Below are 18,129 nucleotides of genomic sequence, written 5' to 3'. Positions count from 1 at the left end.
TATGACTGTTTAAGATCCAACCAATACAACTAGAAAGCTTTAAAGTTAATGTAACAAAATGTATTAAATACATAATAAAATAAAAATAATAATGAATAAATTGAATAGCCAAGTTTGAAGACCTGGAGTTGTAAGCGGGGTGTTGAATTAAAAATTTACCTAAAAATATAAAAATAATATTTAATTCAACTTACCCATACAAAATATTGCATAAAAGAATTAAAATACTTTTATAATAAATTTGTCATAAATCAACATCAAATTTGGTTAAAAAATGAAATTAATTACCATTAGTTGTTGTTAAGTTTTGATGACTCGTCTTGCTAGTTTTGCTTCCTTTTTCTCCATTTTTTGTCGCAATTCGAGCATTTTTTCTTCCTCCCCCAACAAATATTCCTGAGTTATCCTCTCTCTTTCTTTTAAGTGGAGATCATACTCAACTGGGTCCAAATGTCTCACAACCTCTACTCCCATTTTATGAGCTGTAAATGCAACACTTTCACACATTTCTTTCAAGGTTATTCTCCGTATTTTAATATTTTCTTGCTCAATTTTCACTTTCGCAATCTCATAAACATGCTTAAGTGAGATTTTACCCACAATTCCTTTCTCGTTACCACGACGACCTTTCTTTATTCCAGCAGCTTGTCGAACCAAATAACTAGTTTGAGGTTCCATTACTTGGATTTTATAATCTCGGCCATCGACATAAACTCTTGTTACAGTAGGAACACCGACTATTCGATTACTCGTAAGTTTGTTATAATCTTCGACAAATTTATCAACTGGAAGTCCGTATTGTCCTACTAGTGGTCCCATTGGTAACCCAGAATTTACAGTTCCGATCCGAAGTATTTTTTTAATAATATTTGGATGATATATTTTCTTTGCTTCAGTTGCTGCTTTTGTAAGTTTTGACATGGTTTAAAAAAGTTTTAATAATTCTGCAAAAGAAAAATGGAGATTTTAGGACTTTAATGTTAAAGCAAAAAAAAATCAAACTATAAATAGTAACTGTTATTTATCTGTTTTTTCATGCACAAAAAATGAACACATTCAATATAAATAGATGCTACAACATTAGTAGAAACAATTTATATTGATCAAATGAAGAATAAACCAATAAGTAAAAATAATATTTTGACCCAATAAATTTTGTTTATCTTTTAACTTCTCCCAAATCTTCGATGTGATCTTCATCAATCACATTCCAAGTCTCCAGGATGAGATCAATGAGGTCATCAGTGACATCACCTTGAATAATGATCTCATCTTCCCCTGAAACCGAAGATCCACACGAGAACTTTTGTGAAAATAACTTCGAGGCTTTTTTAAGATTAAGATCAAACGTAGCAAGCCCAGTGACCCGTGTCACATATTTACGTTTCCCTCTCGGAATTCTTGCTATCCGGACAATATCAGGTTCTTTCTTCTGTTTTGATTTTACATTTCCTCGTCCACCACGTTTCTGTCGTTTTTTATCTCCTGTTAAATCCTCTAAACTTAACAGCGAGAACTCAACCCCTTCTTGTTCAAGGATATCTTTGTGTTTTTCCCGCCACGCTTGACATTTTTGCAATATAGCTTCAGGCATAAACTCACAATATTCTAGAGGTAGCGAACATTCTTGACAATAAATCATTTTTATTGGGTAGCTGACTTTCTCTTCTGAAACAGTTGCTACTTCTTCTGCTTCTGCCATTTTTAAGGATCTTTGAATACAAAAAAAAACAATACCTGTATACTAGAAGTCTATTAGGAATACAGCAATAAAAATTAGCGTTGTAATAACCAGAATACTTATTTATTTACAAGTTTTTTTTGTTAGTTAAAAGGATATTCATGTTTAAACTTTTACACCGTCCTTGGAACTGAAAGTTTCACATGTGCGAATATGATCAGCAAAAGATTATTTACATCATAATAAAAATAATTGACGTCACGCATTTTAGTTTTATCCTCAACAAAGTTACCTTTTTTTCTATTTTAAACTTAATTTTAAAAGATATATGTTGAACTTCAGTAATAATTTACGTATGCTTGGGTCAAATAGCCTGAAGCTCAACTGTTTCAGTATGAATAAATTAGGGCAAAATGAAGTATTTAGCCCAAATAAACTTGTTAAAAACCTGCTTTAATTTTGTTACTAGTGGATTATATTTCTCACTCTTATGTGAAATAAAAATACAATTATTCAATAGTTCTTACATAACATGTACAAGTTAATATAAGTATATTTTATAGCATCTTGACCCTGTAAATATATTACCTAAACATCAAAAAAACAAGAACTTATACTACGAAGCGCTTTTATTACAAATATACAGTAGTGCTTAATTAATAACAATTAGAACTTTTTAATTATATATTAATGAAATAATTTAAAAACCATTTTGTCAAGAAAAGAAGGTTTTATTTAAAGCTAACACATTTTTGTACATGATCTGATAAAACTGTTTTAGTCAAACTAAATTATTTCGACAGAGGATAATAAAATTAATTAAAATACAGAAAACTAAATATATACAGAATGAAAATTAAAGATAAACCCTAACTACAATGTCTAGGGTACATTAAATTTAAAAATGTTAAATATATTTAGATACAGTCATTTTAGATAAGATATAAGCAAAAAATCAAACACAGTTCATAAAAGTCAATTTAAAAATGTTGTTTAATGCAATTAAAATATTGCGATGGCAAAAATGACGAAATCACGCACAAAAAATCCCAAAACTAGAAAATTGTTGATTATTTGTTACAAATTTAGCAAATCAGTTACTTTCCTTTTGGAAAGAAGTAGACCTTTTTACTCAAATAGGGAATACTCTGGCACAACTGGACGGCAATCCCTTGGTTCTCAGTAACTCCCCTTTCTTGAGCTTTTTTAGCTGAAACTTCGCTATTCACCTTTAAATAAATTAAAATAGTTTAAATTTTAAAGAGTTTTGTAACCACCACTAAGACACAAAGACAACTAACTTAATAGTAACCATTACTCCAACTAGTTTAAGCTGCGGTGGTGCAGGAGAAGTATACTAAACAATTCACAAACTCTATATCGAAGCCTTACCATAGTGAGCATGCTGGCATAATCTTCATTGCTCGAATTAGCCGAAAAAACTTTTACAACGCAAGTAACAAACCAGGTTCCATCTTGTCTATCTCTGTAAGATTTTGCACCTAAAATATAATGTTTTTGATTTAATGTTGTCAAGCTGACAAAAAAATCAAACAACAACTCTAAGTTACCTGGAGCTGTAGAAAATGAGAAGTGCATGTCCTTGTAGTAGAGCGGGTTCTCTAACCCAGATTCTCTCTTCTCTACTTCCTCTTGGGTAAAACTTTCCATTTGTGTTGGTCTGACCTCTTGCCTCACATCTGATTGGGTTTGTGCAGTAGCTGGGGATGGAACCATTGGCCTCGCATCAGAATAAACTCCAGGCGTTTCAAAAGCTGAAATAACAAATATTTGTAACATTTTGGTAACCAAATAATAAAGAGTTATTTAAGTTAAAAAGTTTACTGATGATGCCGAGGGGTTTATCCATCTCACTCTCAGTATCAAAAGGAATAGCATCAGAGGAGACAGAAACAAGTGGTTTCTTATTAGGAGCAGTTTCTTGAGTGGGCCTGGAAGCTACAAATTAATTTCATAAATCAAACATTAAAAAAAAAATATTTTAAATTAAAAGAAATTTATAAATTAAATATTTACGTATCCTGCAGAACTGGAACATGAAAAGTTTCGGTTTGTCCTTAAGCAGAGCACAATTCTTCTCAGTGAAGTAATTGGAAACCTCATCCACACAAACCCTTTCTTTATCCACACCCAAGAAGTAATCCTTGCCATCCTCTGTAAACAAAAGTTAAAATAAAAAAATCAACTTGTCTCTCTCTTAATTTATGTCCCTTTTTTACCTTATATCTCTCTCAATTTATGTCCCTTTTTTACCCTACATCTATCTCAATTTATGTTCTTTTTTAGTAAAAATAATCAACTTACGTCTCTCTCCATGACTGCCAATAAAGACCATTGTCATCCCAATTCCCATGTTCTCCTTGGATCTTGTAAACTCATGCAAAAGCTGCTTTACTTCCTAGGAGTATTATCAAAATTCATTGAAATATTTTAGGTAACTTACTGTAATTAAACTCTACAAGATTAAGTGGATATACAACTACATTACAGTTCGGCTTTTTTATTAACATTATGACTAGTAGCAGCGTAAATTAAACCCAAAAGTTTAAGTCTTAGTGGCCCTAAACAAAAACATTCCTGACTGAAAAAGAAAACAATCTCAAACTAACCGCAGCTTTCTTGTTGTTTTGTACGTTGACTTTAAATCCAAGTTGAGTAAGAAGTTCCTTCATATTTTCACTATCCCGCTCACCTCCGTTTCTGTTCCCAACCCCACTTTCAAACTTGTAGTTGTTGATAATCAAAGCTCGGCTTTTACCCCAAGTATGTATCGGGTAAACCTGAATATTTGGTTCATGTTAGTATCATATATTTTGACTTAGTTTTAATAAAATGATTTGAGTTAAAATTTAATATTAAAATTACAATTCGTATGTATTCATGTATAATTAACATTGTGTTCTATTTCAATAAGGTATTCTTGCTTTTTTGGGGGGTTTACAAACAAAACAATAAATGTTTCCTGGTATTAAGCTTAAATAAATAAATGGACTTTTAAAAAGTGGAACCCTAATTACAGGAACCTTACTGAAGTAAATTTAAACCTATATCGTAGATAATAAAAACAAACATTTGGGTCTTTGAGACGATTTTTGAAGACATCTCTTGTCACTCCAGCAACATTAACTCCATCAATCCAGAACTCGCTGTTGTTTCTAAAGTTCATATCCCCAGTCAGAAACTCAATCCCTAAATAATTTAACTCACAACATTAATAAAGGAATCTTCACATAAAAGCAAAGTAAACTTGTCAACAACTTGTTAAAATAGAAGAATTACCTTTGAATGAAAACCTTGTTGAAGAGACGGCGTGTTTTCTGGCTTCGACTCCACTCCACACATTGTTTGCTGTAACATATTTTATTTAATAACAAGCATGTCTTGCAGGTAAGCTTAGAAAGTTTTGGGTTTGATCCCCACTGCTTTTTAGCTGGTGTTTTCTTGAGTAAGAGACAATAAATGCTATAAGACTTCATCAAGTCATAAAACATCAGATTTATTGATTGTTATAATCAATAAATATCATAAATTTGAAAAATAAACTCGAGAATGACAAATGTTCTCACAAGAAATAAATGAAACATATTTAAACCGAAAAGTGAAAACTCGTACTGTTATAAGTGATCGTTGCTCCCCTATTGTCAAAAGTCACTGGTGCATGACTCCCAACAACAGTGTTCTGGAAATTTCCGCCGACAAAATTAATTTCATTGTGGACTTGTTTGGGGCCAGATTCTGAAAAATTTAATGGTCTTAAAACTAAGTTGTTAGATGTATACCGTCTCTATATAAACATCTGAAATTAACAAATTTAGAATCTATCAACTTTGTCAAAGTAATATACTTGAGTTGTCGTTAGAGTTGTAATGTTGATTGGGGGGTGGACCTGTAGTTCGCGGGGGAACATAACTTCCTTGTTGGCCACCACCACCACTAAATTTAAACAAAGAGTTTTATGAATTGGTTATTAAGCAACAATTATTCACAAGATCATATTATAAAATGTTTATGTAAATCAAAAAAAATAGTTTTGTTACTTGCACCAATGTGTATTTATTGCATCATTTTCTATAGCCTATATTATTATTAATACCAAAAAAATATTATAGTTAAATCACAGAGAGTTATACAAATGCTTTAATGGTTATAATAAAGTTAACCTATTGTAATTTTTATGGACTCAAAAATAATGGTCTGACTAAATATCATGGCTAATTGTTTGCCTTGCAAAAAAACTAACAATAATGTGACTAAACTTTAAACAATATAATTAAAAATAAGACCATAAAAAAATGTATGACCTAGAATATTATATACTATAACGCTACTTAAAAAAATTAAATGTTTTATACAAAATCTTATTGTAAAATAATTTAAAAAAATAAACAAACATTGCAGTAGCATCACTATCTACAGTGCCTTGTTCCATTGGTTCTGGTTCCGTTTTTTTCCTTGAAGCCATCAGTATCTTGTAAGCCTGCTCATTACAATCCTCTGCCATTGCTATTTCAAGCGCACCCTAATCATTTCACAAAAAAATAATTACACAAAAGTGCCATGTCAAGAATATTATAATTTTAAGAATGGTTTGACTAAGTGTTTATCACTCTGACTTAAAGTTTAGGTTAAGCTTTTTTGGCTGCAAAAAGCTTATACAAAATTCAAAAGCTTTGTTACTTGTTTTAAAACAGGAAAAATGATGTTAAGTAAAGTCCGATCATTCGTCAAATCCTTCAGCTCATCTTTTTCATAAGAAACCAAACCTCGTGCATCTTCAATCTGGTCTAAATATTAATTTTAGTTATTGGTCAGTAAGATAAAAGTTTTTTTACCTTAAAAAGGATAAAATTGTTTTTAAATTAAAGATAAATCAAAGTATTAATTTTAACTTACTATCCCAAAGTTTTTTTGCTGTTCGTTCACCAACTTGAATCCTTTTCATAAAACTTATAAAGTTTTGTTCATCAGCCATTTTTTGTGTTTCAATTGCTAATTATACAAAGCAATATCTTGATGGATTTACTTAAAATCTTAACATAAAATCTAAAAATAATAAATAAGATTAAAATGTAAAAACTTAAACGAAACTACCAGACTACAAGTTTCATTTATAGGCAAAAAGCTTAAATTTGACAAAATATTACTTAACATTTATTACATATTAGAATTAGAAATCGACCTACAGATCTCTTTTATCACAAAGCTTACTTACATATTTATCAAAACTAATTTAAAGTAAAGCAAACCTGCCTAAGAAAAAAATTCCGCAAAAAAAATATTAAAAAATCTTTACCGTTAGGGAAATACCCTTTAGGTAAAAACTAAAATTTCCTTTTCGCTACAACGATTTGTACCACAGGGTTAGAAAAAAAACTGTTTGGTAAAATTTTTTTTTTTTTTTTCGTTACAACGATTTGTATCTCAGGGTTAGAAATACAATAATAAACAACATATAAAAAATTAAGCAATAAAATTAGGTCTAAACAATTCGTTTTTTTAATTTTTAATTATAGTTTACGTTAAAAACACACAATAACTGTTAAATTAAAAATAAAATACATTTCATCCTGCTTAGATTTCCGAATTAAGTAGGCAATTAGTAATACATATCTCATATGTCTTATTAAATATGCATTGTCCAATCAATCAGTCTTCTAGCCAGGTGCAGGTTCAATAAACAAATGCTTATTAACAATATATAAAACACATTTCATTTTAAATAACAGTCATAAAGTAAAGAAATAATTTAAAATTGTTTTAGAAACAAGGTTAAAAGGTATATTCAAGGAAATAAAAAGTATAACGTAAGTTTTTTACATCTAGAGAAAAAATTGAGTTAAATTTATTTAATAATTAATAAGAACCTTATTAGCAGAAAATGAATCCTGTTGTTAAGATTGCTTTGTTGGGAAAACCTAACGTCGGTAAAACTGCATTCATTTATCGTTTTAAACAACATCTTTTCCTTCAAAACAAGAATTATGGTTCTGAAAAAAACAACAACGAAAAGATAAAATCCCGCTGTCCTTCCACAACTTGTATGACTTATGTTAATTACAAGAAAGAAGCTTCATTTTATGACGAAATAGTTGACGTTGTTTTTAAAGATTTTGGCTTTATTCACAACTTCCCCAAAGATTCGGTTCAGGAGTGGGACATGGACGCGATTGGGGTGAGATCCGTGGATGCTTACATCCTCATGTATGACGTAACAGAGCCATCTTCTTTTGATTATATTTGTCGACTTCGGCAGGAGATTTTAAACGTTAGTATTTGTTGTAACAATGAGGTAGTGAAAAAAAAGAAATACTTCAAATTTTAACAACAAAATTATGTTTTCAGTCGTTTTCAAATCCCCCGTTAAGAACAAGAAATTCCCAAGTAAAACTAGGCCCCAAATTAAGCTCCACTTCGCAAAAGAAAAGAGTTAGCGACGATCGGGCAACCCGAAGTCGAAGCCAATCCTCGAATCGAAATAGTTCTCTTGGTAATTCGAACAAATATTTGTTGTTTTATGTAAAAAGGACCTAAAACCCTGACCAAGTTTTAAGTTTATACTTCATATTTCTCAAAAATTGTAATGGCAGGTTTTAACACAAAACAACTTTTTAGGTCTATGCTACTCCGATATGCCTCAAAGCATCGGAAACTCAGCTTTATCCTGCGCTATTTCGTTTACCTTGCCCCACAAACTAACTAGTGTAAAGTTAAAACGAAACCTACAACCCCCGATTCTCGTCATTGTTGGAAATAAAAAAGATTTGGCGCTCGACGGGACACAAGCGAACGTTCCACAACAATCTGATGATTGCCATGGTGATATGACGTCACTGGGGAGGCGTACGTCAGATAAAATTACGTCACATCTCGTAAAAAAGCGCTGGAAAGTGAATTTAATGGAATGTTCGGTTAAGTTTGATTGGAATGTTGACGCGGTTGTCATGGAAACGTTGTCAGCTGTAAGAATGAGATTATAATTTCGCGAGCCTACGTAAATAACATCGTCGGCAGTAAGGATCAAACCCTGGTACCGTTGTATCATAAAGACTCTTACTGTGTTGTTAATATTGCGCTAATACCATTTTAAATATTCGGTTTAATATTTGCTTACGATTTTAATTTAAATTAACAAAAACTAACTTCAATATTTGCACAGAAAAATTAAACAAATGCATAATTGTTAAGTAACCAATTAAACATAAATATATTAAGGTAGTTGAATCTATTTTGAGTTTTCTAACACAACAGCAATGCCTTGTCCACCGCCAATACAGGCTGAACCAACTGCATATTTCAAATTTTGATTTCTAAAAAAAATGTTTTTAATTTACAATAATATAAAGGCAGTGGTTACTTGCATTGTAAGTATAAAAACTCTAGATCTTTACCCCAACAACGTGCATATAACCCTGCTCATTTTATGTATATCCTAAACTGACAAATTTCAAGACAGGGCTTAGATAATTAACTTGATGTAAGTGGGTTATTAAATCTTTTAACTAACTTGAGTTGATGAGCTAAATGAGCGGTGATTCTGTTTCCGGATGCTCCCAGAGGATGTCCAAGAGCAATCGCTCCTCCGCATAAATTAGTTTTATTGATGTCTAATCCCAACTCCTTCTGTACGGCTAAGAACTGGGGTCCAAAAGCTTCATTTACCTGTGGTAAGAATAGTTTTTATGAGTGTTGTTACTTAGTAAACTGTAAGTAACTTTTAACTTTAAATATCAATGAGTGATAGTTAAGTATTTATAGAGTTTTAAAGTAATTAAAAACAAAGTTTGCATAACAAGTAGAATAAATAAAGTTACTTCACACAAATCCATATCATCCAATTTAAGATTTGCAGAATTAAGTGCATTTTTCACAGCTTGAACTGGTCCTAAATTTAAAAAAATATTTAAGATTAATCCCAAAATATTAAAATTCAAAAATAAACTTTTGTACCTATTCCCATTATGGTTGGTTCACAGCCGACTGAACTGTAAGAAACAAGACGAGCTAACGGGGTCAGATTATGTTTCTGGCACGCTTCTTCAGTTGCTATAATAACAGTTGAGGCCCCATCACAAACACCCTAAACAATAAATTAATGTTCAGTATTTTTAAAACATTATTCTCACTTTAGTTATGTCAGTAATTCAAGGACTAATCTAGAGTATAAGATCGTGATAACTTAAGTCTAACGGTCTTTATGTTGTAGCATCCTCGTGAAAGGTAAATTAACATTTTAGAATAAAAATGATCTTACACTAGCATTGCCTGCAGTGACCGCACCCCCTTTCTTAAACACGTTGGGTAGTTTTGCAAGTTGTTCAGAAGTAACCCCTGGTCTTGGGTGTTCATCAACTGTGAACTGAACGGGACCTTTTCGAGATTTGATTTCCACTGGAGTGATCTCAGAGTCAAATTTTCCAGATTTTTGAGCTAAAAATATTTTGAAAAAAGTTTTTTTTTATGTTTAATTATTCCTATGTGGTAAGATTGACTTCAGTGCTAAAACAATGTATTATTTGTTACACTGATGCAGTCCCAAGTTGTCTTAGGCAGTGTAGGATATTATAATTGTTCAATAATTAAACTGCTGATTAAGTTTTGGCTCAGCAGGAGTTCATGCCGTTTATACTCCCTTATATAAGGCACTACAACATGAAAGCAGTAAAGTTTAAACCCAGGCCTGTATGTAGTAAATTTAGGTGTTCTAAACACTTTCCCACGCTCTTGTTTTTTATGCAAACTAATTCTACCTTCCCCCCATCTATTTTGGGTAAGTACTGCATAGTTGTCCGTCTCTTCTCTGGTTATATTATATTTCTCCGCCAGATTTTCAGCTGTAACACCCATTGGAGTTTTGCAATAATTGTCAGTGAGTCCAGCCCATAAACTATCAACTAACTGCAAAAAAAAGGCCATTATTACAAAAAAGAGTTAAAGTTAATTAAACTATAACCTAATTCTGGACACCTTAGTTAAGTCAGTTAAATATTTTTGATTAAAAGAAAACAAAAACTAAAATTCACAAAAACTTACTTTTAAATCAGTTCCAAGTTTAGTTCCAAACCTAACATCCAACAAAAAGTACGGTGACTGGCTCATATTCTCAGCACCACCACACATTGAAACCGAGCCAATTCCCAACTCCAATTCCTGGGCACCAGAAACTATGGACTGAAAACCTGAGCCACAAAGTCGATTTACTGTCAGTGCAGGAACATGAACTGGTACTCCGGCTTTTAAAGCTGAATGCCTGGCAATGTAAGCGGCATCAACAGAACTCTGTGAAAAAATTCATAATCATGTTTAGTTTATAATTCAAAGCTCTTCAACCACCTATATTATATACCCTACCGAGTAAAAAGTTAGGATTGGAAAAATGAACAGTATTGGAAAAATGAACAGTAAAAACACATTTTGTCACCTTCTTACCACACCTCTTTACCAATTTACCTGCATAACATTCCCACAAAAAACTGAATCAATTATTTCGGGAAAAACATTCCCGGATTCTAGTGCGGCTTTGTTGGTAATTGTTTGAAGGTCATTTGCTGAGTGATTTTTTAATGCACCTCCATATGCACCAAATGCCGTTCTTTTAGCAGATACAATAAATATTCCTGAATTCAAAAACATAAATATCAAAATCTAAGAAAAAGCTCGATAAAATATAAGGCATATTTTTACAAAAACATCTACTAGCAGAACTGGTGTAAAAATTAACTTACCTTTTCTTAAGGCCATGTTTTAGATACTCAAACTTTTTAATAAAACTAAATAAAACAAAATCTAAAACATACAAAAAAGTTATAAATAGTTAAAAATTTTAAAATCTTTCAGCAATCTCCATCTTTATCAGTTAATACAACTTTTTTTAAATAAAATATTTAAAAACGTTAAAAAACGTTTTGTCATTATAGGACTTTGACCTCAGTTAGTCAGCAATAAATTATTTCCATAAAAGTTTATTGAAATGCTAATAAAGGTCATAAAACAATTTTAAATACAAAATTTTTTTTTTAGGCTTAATTATGTTTAATAATTTATATTAAAATTGCAACACAAACATAAATCACGCGTCCACGCGAACATTAAAAAAGTAGGTACGCGTGCACGCGCCGACCGCCATTTTGTTTGCACGCGTAAAATTTTGTTATAAACTGCTCTTATTTTTAAACAAAAAACAAATTTAATATTTAAGTTTTGTTGTTTAAAGTGTTAAATATTGTTGTTATTAAAAATAAAAAGAAAAAACTAACAAACACACGTAAAACAAAAAGTGCAATTTGATATCTATGTCAAAATATACTCAAGTTATTTTGTATGCTCGATGTATTTTTTTGTTAAAACACTGTGATCCGCTAAATAGTGTAAATAAATGACACAGCAAAATTTCTTTATCGATAACTTGTTTTTGCTGAGTAATGTATACATTATGGGTTAAATTTGGTTTTGTTGTTAAAGTTAAGGTTAGGTTGGGGTACGGCAGGCTAAATTAGAAGTTTAAGCAATATATATACTATTTAAAAAAGAACTTAACAGTTTATTGGATGTTAGGTTTAATTTTACGTATATTTACTTATCTATAAAACGCTAGCATGGTGTAGTGGTTAAAACACCTTAAGTACATGGGGTTACAGGTTTGGTCTCCACTGATCTACTTCTGTTGCTCTTGGGTAAGGCACTATAAACGCTATAAACTTTTGCTGAGCCGAAAAATTAATCAGCGGGTTAATTATCTGGCAAGTATAGTCAATAATATTTTAAACTGCAAAAGTCATCTTTAATCATCTGGAGACTGTGTGTCGGTTACTGATTTTATTCTAGTTTAAAGCCTAGAAGTTGATTTTTTCTCATTAAGAATAAATATAAAAAAGGTTATATTCACATGCAATATAACCTTTTTTTGTTAAAATTTAGACAACGTTTAAATAACTTTAAAAAATGTCGAAACTTCATTTTAATCCTGGCTTAGACTCGAATCAAAACCAACCAAACATTGAAACGAGTTTGAGCTGTGATCAACAAAAACTTTCTTTTTGTGGTTGTTATGGTGATATCGATCCAATATGGCGTAACAATGGCTTTTCACAATGTTTCTACTTTTCGGTTGCTAGCGGGTTGCTTCTACTAGTTTCAATTTTTGTTGTGTTTCAAATTAGAAAAATTAAATCGTAAGTTCAAGTTTTGTTTTGTAATACAAGCATTTAAATTATATTGATAAATTTTCACTTCAATTCTAATTACTTGTACAGCAATGGAGTTTTAGTTGAATCAAAATATCGACCAACCACCTGGAAGGGAATGCTTCAGTGGTTTTTTATCATTCTACTTCTTATTGAAGTTCCTGTTTATTTTGGAGTAACTTGGGGAAGTGTTTATCATTCCACATCAGGAATTTTAATTCTGTATTCTAGTTTAAGGTAATTATTAAATTGCCAAGTTTAGCAATTATAGCAAGTATACCAATTTAGCTAAAGCAATATACTGTAGGCCTCTACACTTTGTTTTTTTTGTTGTAAATTTATAAATAAAAAATTGTTGAAATTACTGTCGTCTAATTAGAACTGTTGTATATTTATACGTATGTAATTTATTAACTTTTTAGACTGATGTCACTGGTTCTTACTTGCTGGAATTTTATGCTCGAGCGAAAAATGATTTTGCTAACAGTTGGAATAAAAGGTCATAGCGCTGCTTTTATAACTTCTTTGACTTTGTATTTCTTGATTGATATTATTTCTGTTATATCTTGGAATAGTAAGGAATGGTGGTTTTTTGAAATATCTAAAACTAAGGTAAATTTATTTGATTAATTATCTACAAATTATAATTTTTTTAGATATGTTGTCATTAATTACTTTTCTAAGATTAGCAAGAAACATTTATTTATGACTAAAACCTATATAAAGAAATTTTATCACTTTAGTAAAGTTCACTTGTAGGTAATTATTATTTTAAATGAATTTTAAATCTACAAATTTTAGTTAAGTTTATTATGACGAAGTAACTTCCTTAATAACGTAATCCAATTTCTCAAAGTTTTAACTTTATTTAGTTTTAAGTGTAAAGGAAATCCTAATATATAACAGAAAAAGTAATTAATCAGGTTGATAATAATGATAACGCAAATTTTAAAATTCCTGGTGACTTGATTTTAAGTTTTATTTTATAAAAGTTCTACAACAGATTAGTGAATTTGAGAAATAAAAAAAAAACATAATAACTTAAAAGAACATTAGAAAAAAACAGATAATCTGGCAAAGTAGGTATATTAAGTTATAATAAACGAGTTAAAAATAACAGTTTTTACTTTTTTATTGAATGCTTGAATAAATTTTTATTTTTAGCAAACCAGCGAGTTATTTGGATTCTGGGTTGTGAGAATAACAAGCTCAACTTTCTCGTTAATTATTGCTCTTTGCTGTCACTCAGTGCCGAGACTTAATTACTGGCTTCATATTAACGAAGAAAACATGGGACATGATATAGAGACTGGGGTAAGTGTTGGTATTTATAGCTAAAATAGGCAGATTCTAGAATATAAGTTTAGTTACCAATGGTAGCACTAGCAATAAATAAAACAGTTTTAAAAACTGATAGATCAACTAAAACAAAATGTTTTTCTTATTTTAGGTTAAATTTGGAGGTAAATATGATGAGCCTACATCAAGTAATCCATCAACATGGGCAGGAGTTAAGCGAAAGGTAAAAAAGTTAAATAATATCCTTTGACAGTTGCTAGTTAATGTAGATTTAATTTGTAACACTATTTCTGTTTAGTTGGTATTGTTATGGCCTTATATGTGGCCACAAGGAAACTTTCTTCTTCAAGTTCGAGTTATTTTCTGTGTAGCAATCTTAGTTGTAGGCAGAGTGGTAAACCCTTATGTTCCTATTTTCTACAAAAATATCGGTAAGTTATTTTGATCAACAAATAAAGGCAAAGTTTCATTTCAATTGCTCTTAAGTAGTGGCTTATTAACACCTATTATATATTATAGTTAACTCCTTAACCACCGGAGCAAGCTGGCATATAATCTGGGGTCAAGTGTTAGCTTATGTTGCTCTACGTTGTTTGCAAGGTAGTGGTTTATCAGGAGGAATATTGAACGGGATTCGAAGTTTTCTATGGATCAGAGTCCAACAATACACAAGTCGCCTTGTACAGGTATTTATTCTAACTTATTGTTCTCATTTTTAATTTTTGCTTCTTTATTAGTTTACATTTTAAATAATTTTATAATTACATTTTAGATTCGACTTTTTGGCCACTTGCATGCGCTGTCACTTCGTTGGCATTTATCTCGTAAAACTGGTGAAGTGTTGCGATCAATCGACCGTGGAACGAACAGCATCAACAATTTACTTTCATATATTTGTTTCAACATTTTGCCGACAATTTGTGATGTCATAATTGCAATTGTTTATTTTGTGTCTGCATTTAATGCCTGGTTCGGATTAATTGTCTTCATTTGCGTGGTTTTATATTTAGGTAAGTTAAGATACTTCATTATAGTTTAAACTTTTAAGTTTAAATATTAGCCACTTTTATTTAAATATATATTGTTGCAGGATTAACAATTGGTATAACTGAATGGAGGACCAAGTTTCGAAGAGATATGAATTTGAAGGACAACAAAGCTAAACAAAGAGCTATTGACTCTTTACTCAATTTTGAAACAGTAAACAATTTAATTTTTAAAATGCATTGTAAAAGTTTATAACCTAGCAGTTCAATATGTAACCTACTAATTTTTGTAAAAATTTGAATCAATATTTCATCACAATGACCCAGTTTTGTCTGTTTATGACATCTCCAGGATATTACCCTTATTATACCGTTGGTTTAATTCGTTTTTTTAATTAAGGTGAAGTATTATAATGCAGAAAACCATGAAGTCAAACAATTTGATTATGCCATCAAAGACTACCAGGTATGAGGGTAACTTATTGGGCTACTCTGCTTAAGTTTTAAGCTAATGACATATAAAGTTTGGTTTTGTTTTATTAGTACTTCATATATTTTATACTTTTTAGACTTCAGAATACAAAACTAATGCATCTTTAGTTATTTTAAACCTGGCTCAAGTAGTTGTGATCAACTTTGGTCTTCTTGCTGGAAGTTTGCTGTGTGCTAGGTTTGTGTTGGATGGAAAATTTGAGGTAATTTAGTAATCATTATTTTTGTAGTAAATTCATGAAAAAATATAAAAGTAACTGTAAATACTTTGGTGTTTTATCTTAGTGCTGACATGTAAAGTTACACTTCTTTAATGTTTCAGTAATTTTGTATTTAATTTCTACTTTTTCATTTTTTGTTAATGTGAAAACAAATTGATCTTTTAAAGATTGGAGATTTTGTGTTGTTTGGTACGTACATGATGCAACTTTACACTCCACTGGGTTTCTTTGGAACTTATTACAGAATGATACAAACTAGTTTTATTGATATGGAGAATATGTTCGACTTATTTCATGAGGTCAGTGAAAGTCTTCTTGTACTACTGCTGTTTATTGTAAGAGTTTAAAAAAATGTTTTGTTGAAATTTTTAGACCCAAGAAATAAATGATTTGGATGAGGCGGTACAACTGTCAGTCACTGGAGGAGCTGTAGAGTTTGATAATGTTTGTTTCCATTATGCTCCTGAGAAGAAAATTTTGAAAAATATTTCGTTTAGAGTAGACCCTGGACAAACTTATGCATTGGTGAGATTTTGTCTGCTTAGTTTTGTTGTGATTTTAGAAAAAGACATGTCTTTAGTTTCTAAATTTGCACATTTGAAATAAGGTTTGTATTAAATAGTTAAATATTCTCTTTTTTAGGTTGGTCCTTCTGGGTCGGGAAAGAGCACAATAATTCGGTTATTATTTCGTTTCTACGACATCCAATCGGGAAGGATAAGTATTGATGATGTCGATATTAGCACAGTTACACAAGAATCACTGAGAGCAGCTATCGGCGTAGTTCCACAAGACACTGTGTTGTTCAACAATAACATCATGTAAGTACCAACGAGTTTAAATATATTAGTGTTCAGCTTCCTAAGTTGTACCTGTTTAAAATATCTTTATATGAAATAGGATTTTAAAAATGTTTTTCTACAAGTTAATCTATTACTAGCAAGACACAAGTTTGCTAAGAACACATTTTTTTTAGAAACAACATCCGATACGGTCGGATAGCAGCCAGTGACAGTGAAGTTGTTGAAGCTGCAAAATCATCCGATATTCATCATCGAATTATTAACATGCCCGACCAATATGAAACTATGGTCGGTGAAAGGGGTCTTAAACTAAGTGGAGGTGAAAAACAGAGGGTTGCCATCGCTCGTACTTTACTCAAGGCTCCTGAGATTGTTTTACTCGATGAGGTGAGTTGTTGACAAGTGTTGCCATTCATATAAAGTTATTGTAATTAAATGTGTACCTGTGGTCAAATGTTATAAAATTAATATAAATCTGTGCATATAAATACTCAATAAAAAAGGGTTAAACAAAGAAAAAAATTGTAAAGCTTTTCTTGTAAAGTAGTTTACTCTTTTTTATTTTAGGCTACATCAGCACTAGATACAAAAACAGAACGAAATATTCAGGCATCTCTGTCACGAGTTTTTGCTGGTCGAACCTCCATAGTTGTGGCCCATAGGTTGTCAACCATCATTAATGCTGATTGTATATTGGTGTTAAAAGATGGTGAAATAGTGGAAAGAGGAAGGTAAGATATTTGTTATGTGGTAATATGGGCACTGGATGATGTGTTTTTTGTTATAACTGGCCTTACAACTGGTAGTGGTGCCATAAAAAAAAGTTAACCTTCTAGTACCCCCTCTTTAGAAAATTGTTTTAAAAAAAATATTTTAACAAAATTTAATTTTTTTTTTAGCCATGACGATTTGGTTGCTATGGAAAATGGTGTATACTGTGATATGTGGCAACAGCAGTTAACTGAATTTACAGAAGAAGTTAAAGTGGAGGATATCAAAGAAGATTAAACATTTGATTTTACTTTTATCTTGTTCATGGATTTGCCCAACAGTTCAAGCGTGGAATCATTTTAAGCCAAGAACTTGTTTATAAACCTTTTTACTGATTCTGTTTGTGTGAATACCCAGTTTTACAAACTAACTAACGGTGACAATAAATTGGTTTTAAGTCTAACCAATTCAAAAGTGTTTTAAGATTAATCGGAATTTTTAATTTTTTGATATACAAAATATTTTAATTTTTGTGGTATGCACTTTTTTGTAAACTTTTGTATTTATTCTATGTGTCATGTTTTAACCTGTACTATATTAATATCTGCAATTATTTTATTTAATTAGGATATTATTGAAAATAAATATTTGTTTTTTGAACTAATTGTCAAGTAATTTCTTTTTACAAAGGTTTTACAGAGTTATTAAAATTTGTGTCAGGTTTTTAGAAGATTT

At 30.8% G+C, this 18,129-nt stretch overlaps 5 protein-coding genes across 6 annotated transcripts; 1 reads left to right on the top strand and 4 right to left on the bottom strand.

The window, feature by feature from the left end:
• Positions 1-37: 37 nt before the first annotated feature.
• Positions 38-939, bottom strand: LOC145759133 (large ribosomal subunit protein uL11m-like). 2 transcript variants are annotated; one of them, XM_082572889.1, is made up of 3 exons: positions 597-939; positions 289-482; positions 38-159 (listed from the first exon to the last, which is right to left on the bottom strand). In XM_082572889.1, the coding sequence occupies exons 1-2, from the start codon at positions 919-921 to the stop codon at positions 301-303; spliced, it is 507 nt and encodes a 168-aa protein (XP_082429015.1). In that variant the 5' UTR covers positions 922-939; the 3' UTR covers positions 38-159; positions 289-300. The 2 variants fall into 2 exon arrangements, with proteins under 2 accessions (XP_082429015.1, XP_082429014.1); XM_082572888.1 differs by having other exon boundaries at positions 289-939.
• Positions 940-948: 9 nt separating this feature from the next.
• LOC145759134 (density-regulated protein-like) lies at positions 949-1,893 on the bottom strand. The gene is made up of 2 exons (XM_082572890.1): positions 1,813-1,893; positions 949-1,712 (listed from the first exon to the last, which is right to left on the bottom strand). The coding sequence occupies exons 1-2, from the start codon at positions 1,842-1,844 to the stop codon at positions 1,160-1,162; spliced, it is 585 nt and encodes a 194-aa protein (XP_082429016.1). The 5' UTR covers positions 1,845-1,893; the 3' UTR covers positions 949-1,159.
• Positions 1,894-2,292: 399 nt separating this feature from the next.
• On the bottom strand, positions 2,293-6,741 carry LOC145759351 (uncharacterized). Its single transcript, XM_082573159.1, has 14 exons — positions 6,596-6,741; positions 6,380-6,486; positions 6,094-6,221; positions 5,547-5,635; positions 5,315-5,437; positions 4,982-5,050; positions 4,773-4,891; positions 4,312-4,482; positions 4,007-4,100; positions 3,719-3,856; positions 3,527-3,640; positions 3,253-3,456; positions 3,074-3,183; positions 2,293-2,910 (listed from the first exon to the last, which is right to left on the bottom strand). The coding sequence occupies exons 1-14, from the start codon at positions 6,672-6,674 to the stop codon at positions 2,779-2,781; spliced, it is 1,677 nt and encodes a 558-aa protein (XP_082429285.1). The 5' UTR covers positions 6,675-6,741; the 3' UTR covers positions 2,293-2,778.
• Positions 6,742-8,803: 2,062 nt separating this feature from the next.
• On the bottom strand, positions 8,804-11,534 carry LOC145759198 (3-ketoacyl-CoA thiolase, mitochondrial-like). The gene is made up of 9 exons (XM_082572965.1): positions 11,425-11,534; positions 11,150-11,316; positions 10,733-10,978; positions 10,450-10,597; positions 9,954-10,129; positions 9,650-9,779; positions 9,514-9,584; positions 9,207-9,361; positions 8,804-9,009 (listed from the first exon to the last, which is right to left on the bottom strand). The coding sequence occupies exons 1-9, from the start codon at positions 11,438-11,440 to the stop codon at positions 8,925-8,927; spliced, it is 1,194 nt and encodes a 397-aa protein (XP_082429091.1). The 5' UTR covers positions 11,441-11,534; the 3' UTR covers positions 8,804-8,924.
• A 1,089-nt stretch (positions 11,535-12,623) lies between these two features.
• Positions 12,624-18,046, top strand: LOC145759079 (ATP-binding cassette sub-family B member 6-like). The gene is made up of 17 exons (XM_082572819.1): positions 12,624-12,870; positions 12,952-13,119; positions 13,305-13,494; positions 14,047-14,196; positions 14,333-14,404; positions 14,480-14,612; positions 14,701-14,867; positions 14,954-15,191; positions 15,272-15,381; positions 15,568-15,633; positions 15,737-15,862; positions 16,048-16,179; positions 16,253-16,405; positions 16,523-16,701; positions 16,857-17,070; positions 17,251-17,414; positions 17,583-18,046. The coding sequence occupies exons 1-17, from the start codon at positions 12,641-12,643 to the stop codon at positions 17,689-17,691; spliced, it is 2,601 nt and encodes an 866-aa protein (XP_082428945.1). The 5' UTR covers positions 12,624-12,640; the 3' UTR covers positions 17,692-18,046.
• Positions 18,047-18,129: the final 83 nt, after the last annotated feature.

The sequence above is a fragment of the Corella eumyota genome, chromosome 7, assembly GCF_963082875.1.
Source record: "Corella eumyota chromosome 7, kaCorEumy4.1, whole genome shotgun sequence".
Taxonomy (NCBI): Eukaryota; Metazoa; Chordata; class Ascidiacea; order Phlebobranchia; family Corellidae; genus Corella; species Corella eumyota.
The sequence above is the reverse complement of the archived record's forward strand: the minus strand, read 5'-3'. Positions and strand labels throughout refer to the sequence as shown.

Coding starts and splice junctions, on each gene's coding strand:
- LOC145759133 (XM_082572888.1), bottom strand. CDS start 921: ATGTCAAAACTTACAAAAGCAGCAACTGAAGCAAAGAAAATATATCAT.
- LOC145759198 (XM_082572965.1), bottom strand. Junction 10,979..11,149: donor TTTGTGGGAATGTTATGCAG/GTAAATTGGTAA, acceptor ATTTTTTCACAG/AGTTCTGTTGATGCCGCTTA. Junction 10,130..10,449: donor CCAAAATAGATGGGGGGAAG/GTAGAATTAGTT, acceptor AAATATTTTTAG/CTCAAAAATCTGGAAAATTT.
- LOC145759134 (XM_082572890.1), bottom strand. CDS start 1,844: ATGAATATCCTTTTAACTAACAAAAAAAACTT. Junction 1,713..1,812: donor TTAACTAACAAAAAAAACTT/GTAAATAAATAA, acceptor TTGTATTCAAAG/ATCCTTAAAAATGGCAGAAG.
- LOC145759351 (XM_082573159.1), bottom strand. CDS start 6,674: ATGGCTGATGAACAAAACTTTATAAGTTTTATGAAAAGGATTCAAGTT. Junction 5,636..6,093: donor GATAGTGATGCTACTGCAAT/GTTTGTTTATTT, acceptor GTTTAAATTTAG/TGGTGGTGGTGGCCAACAAG. Junction 5,051..5,314: donor AGCAACGATCACTTATAACA/GTACGAGTTTTC, acceptor AATATGTTACAG/CAAACAATGTGTGGAGTGGA.
- LOC145759079 (XM_082572819.1), top strand. CDS start 12,641: ATGTCGAAACTTCATTTTAATCCTGGCTTAGACTCGAATCAAAACCAA. Junction 14,405..14,479: donor GGGCAGGAGTTAAGCGAAAG/GTAAAAAAGTTA, acceptor ATTTCTGTTTAG/TTGGTATTGTTATGGCCTTA. Junction 16,702..16,856: donor TTGTTCAACAATAACATCAT/GTAAGTACCAAC, acceptor CATTTTTTTTAG/AAACAACATCCGATACGGTC.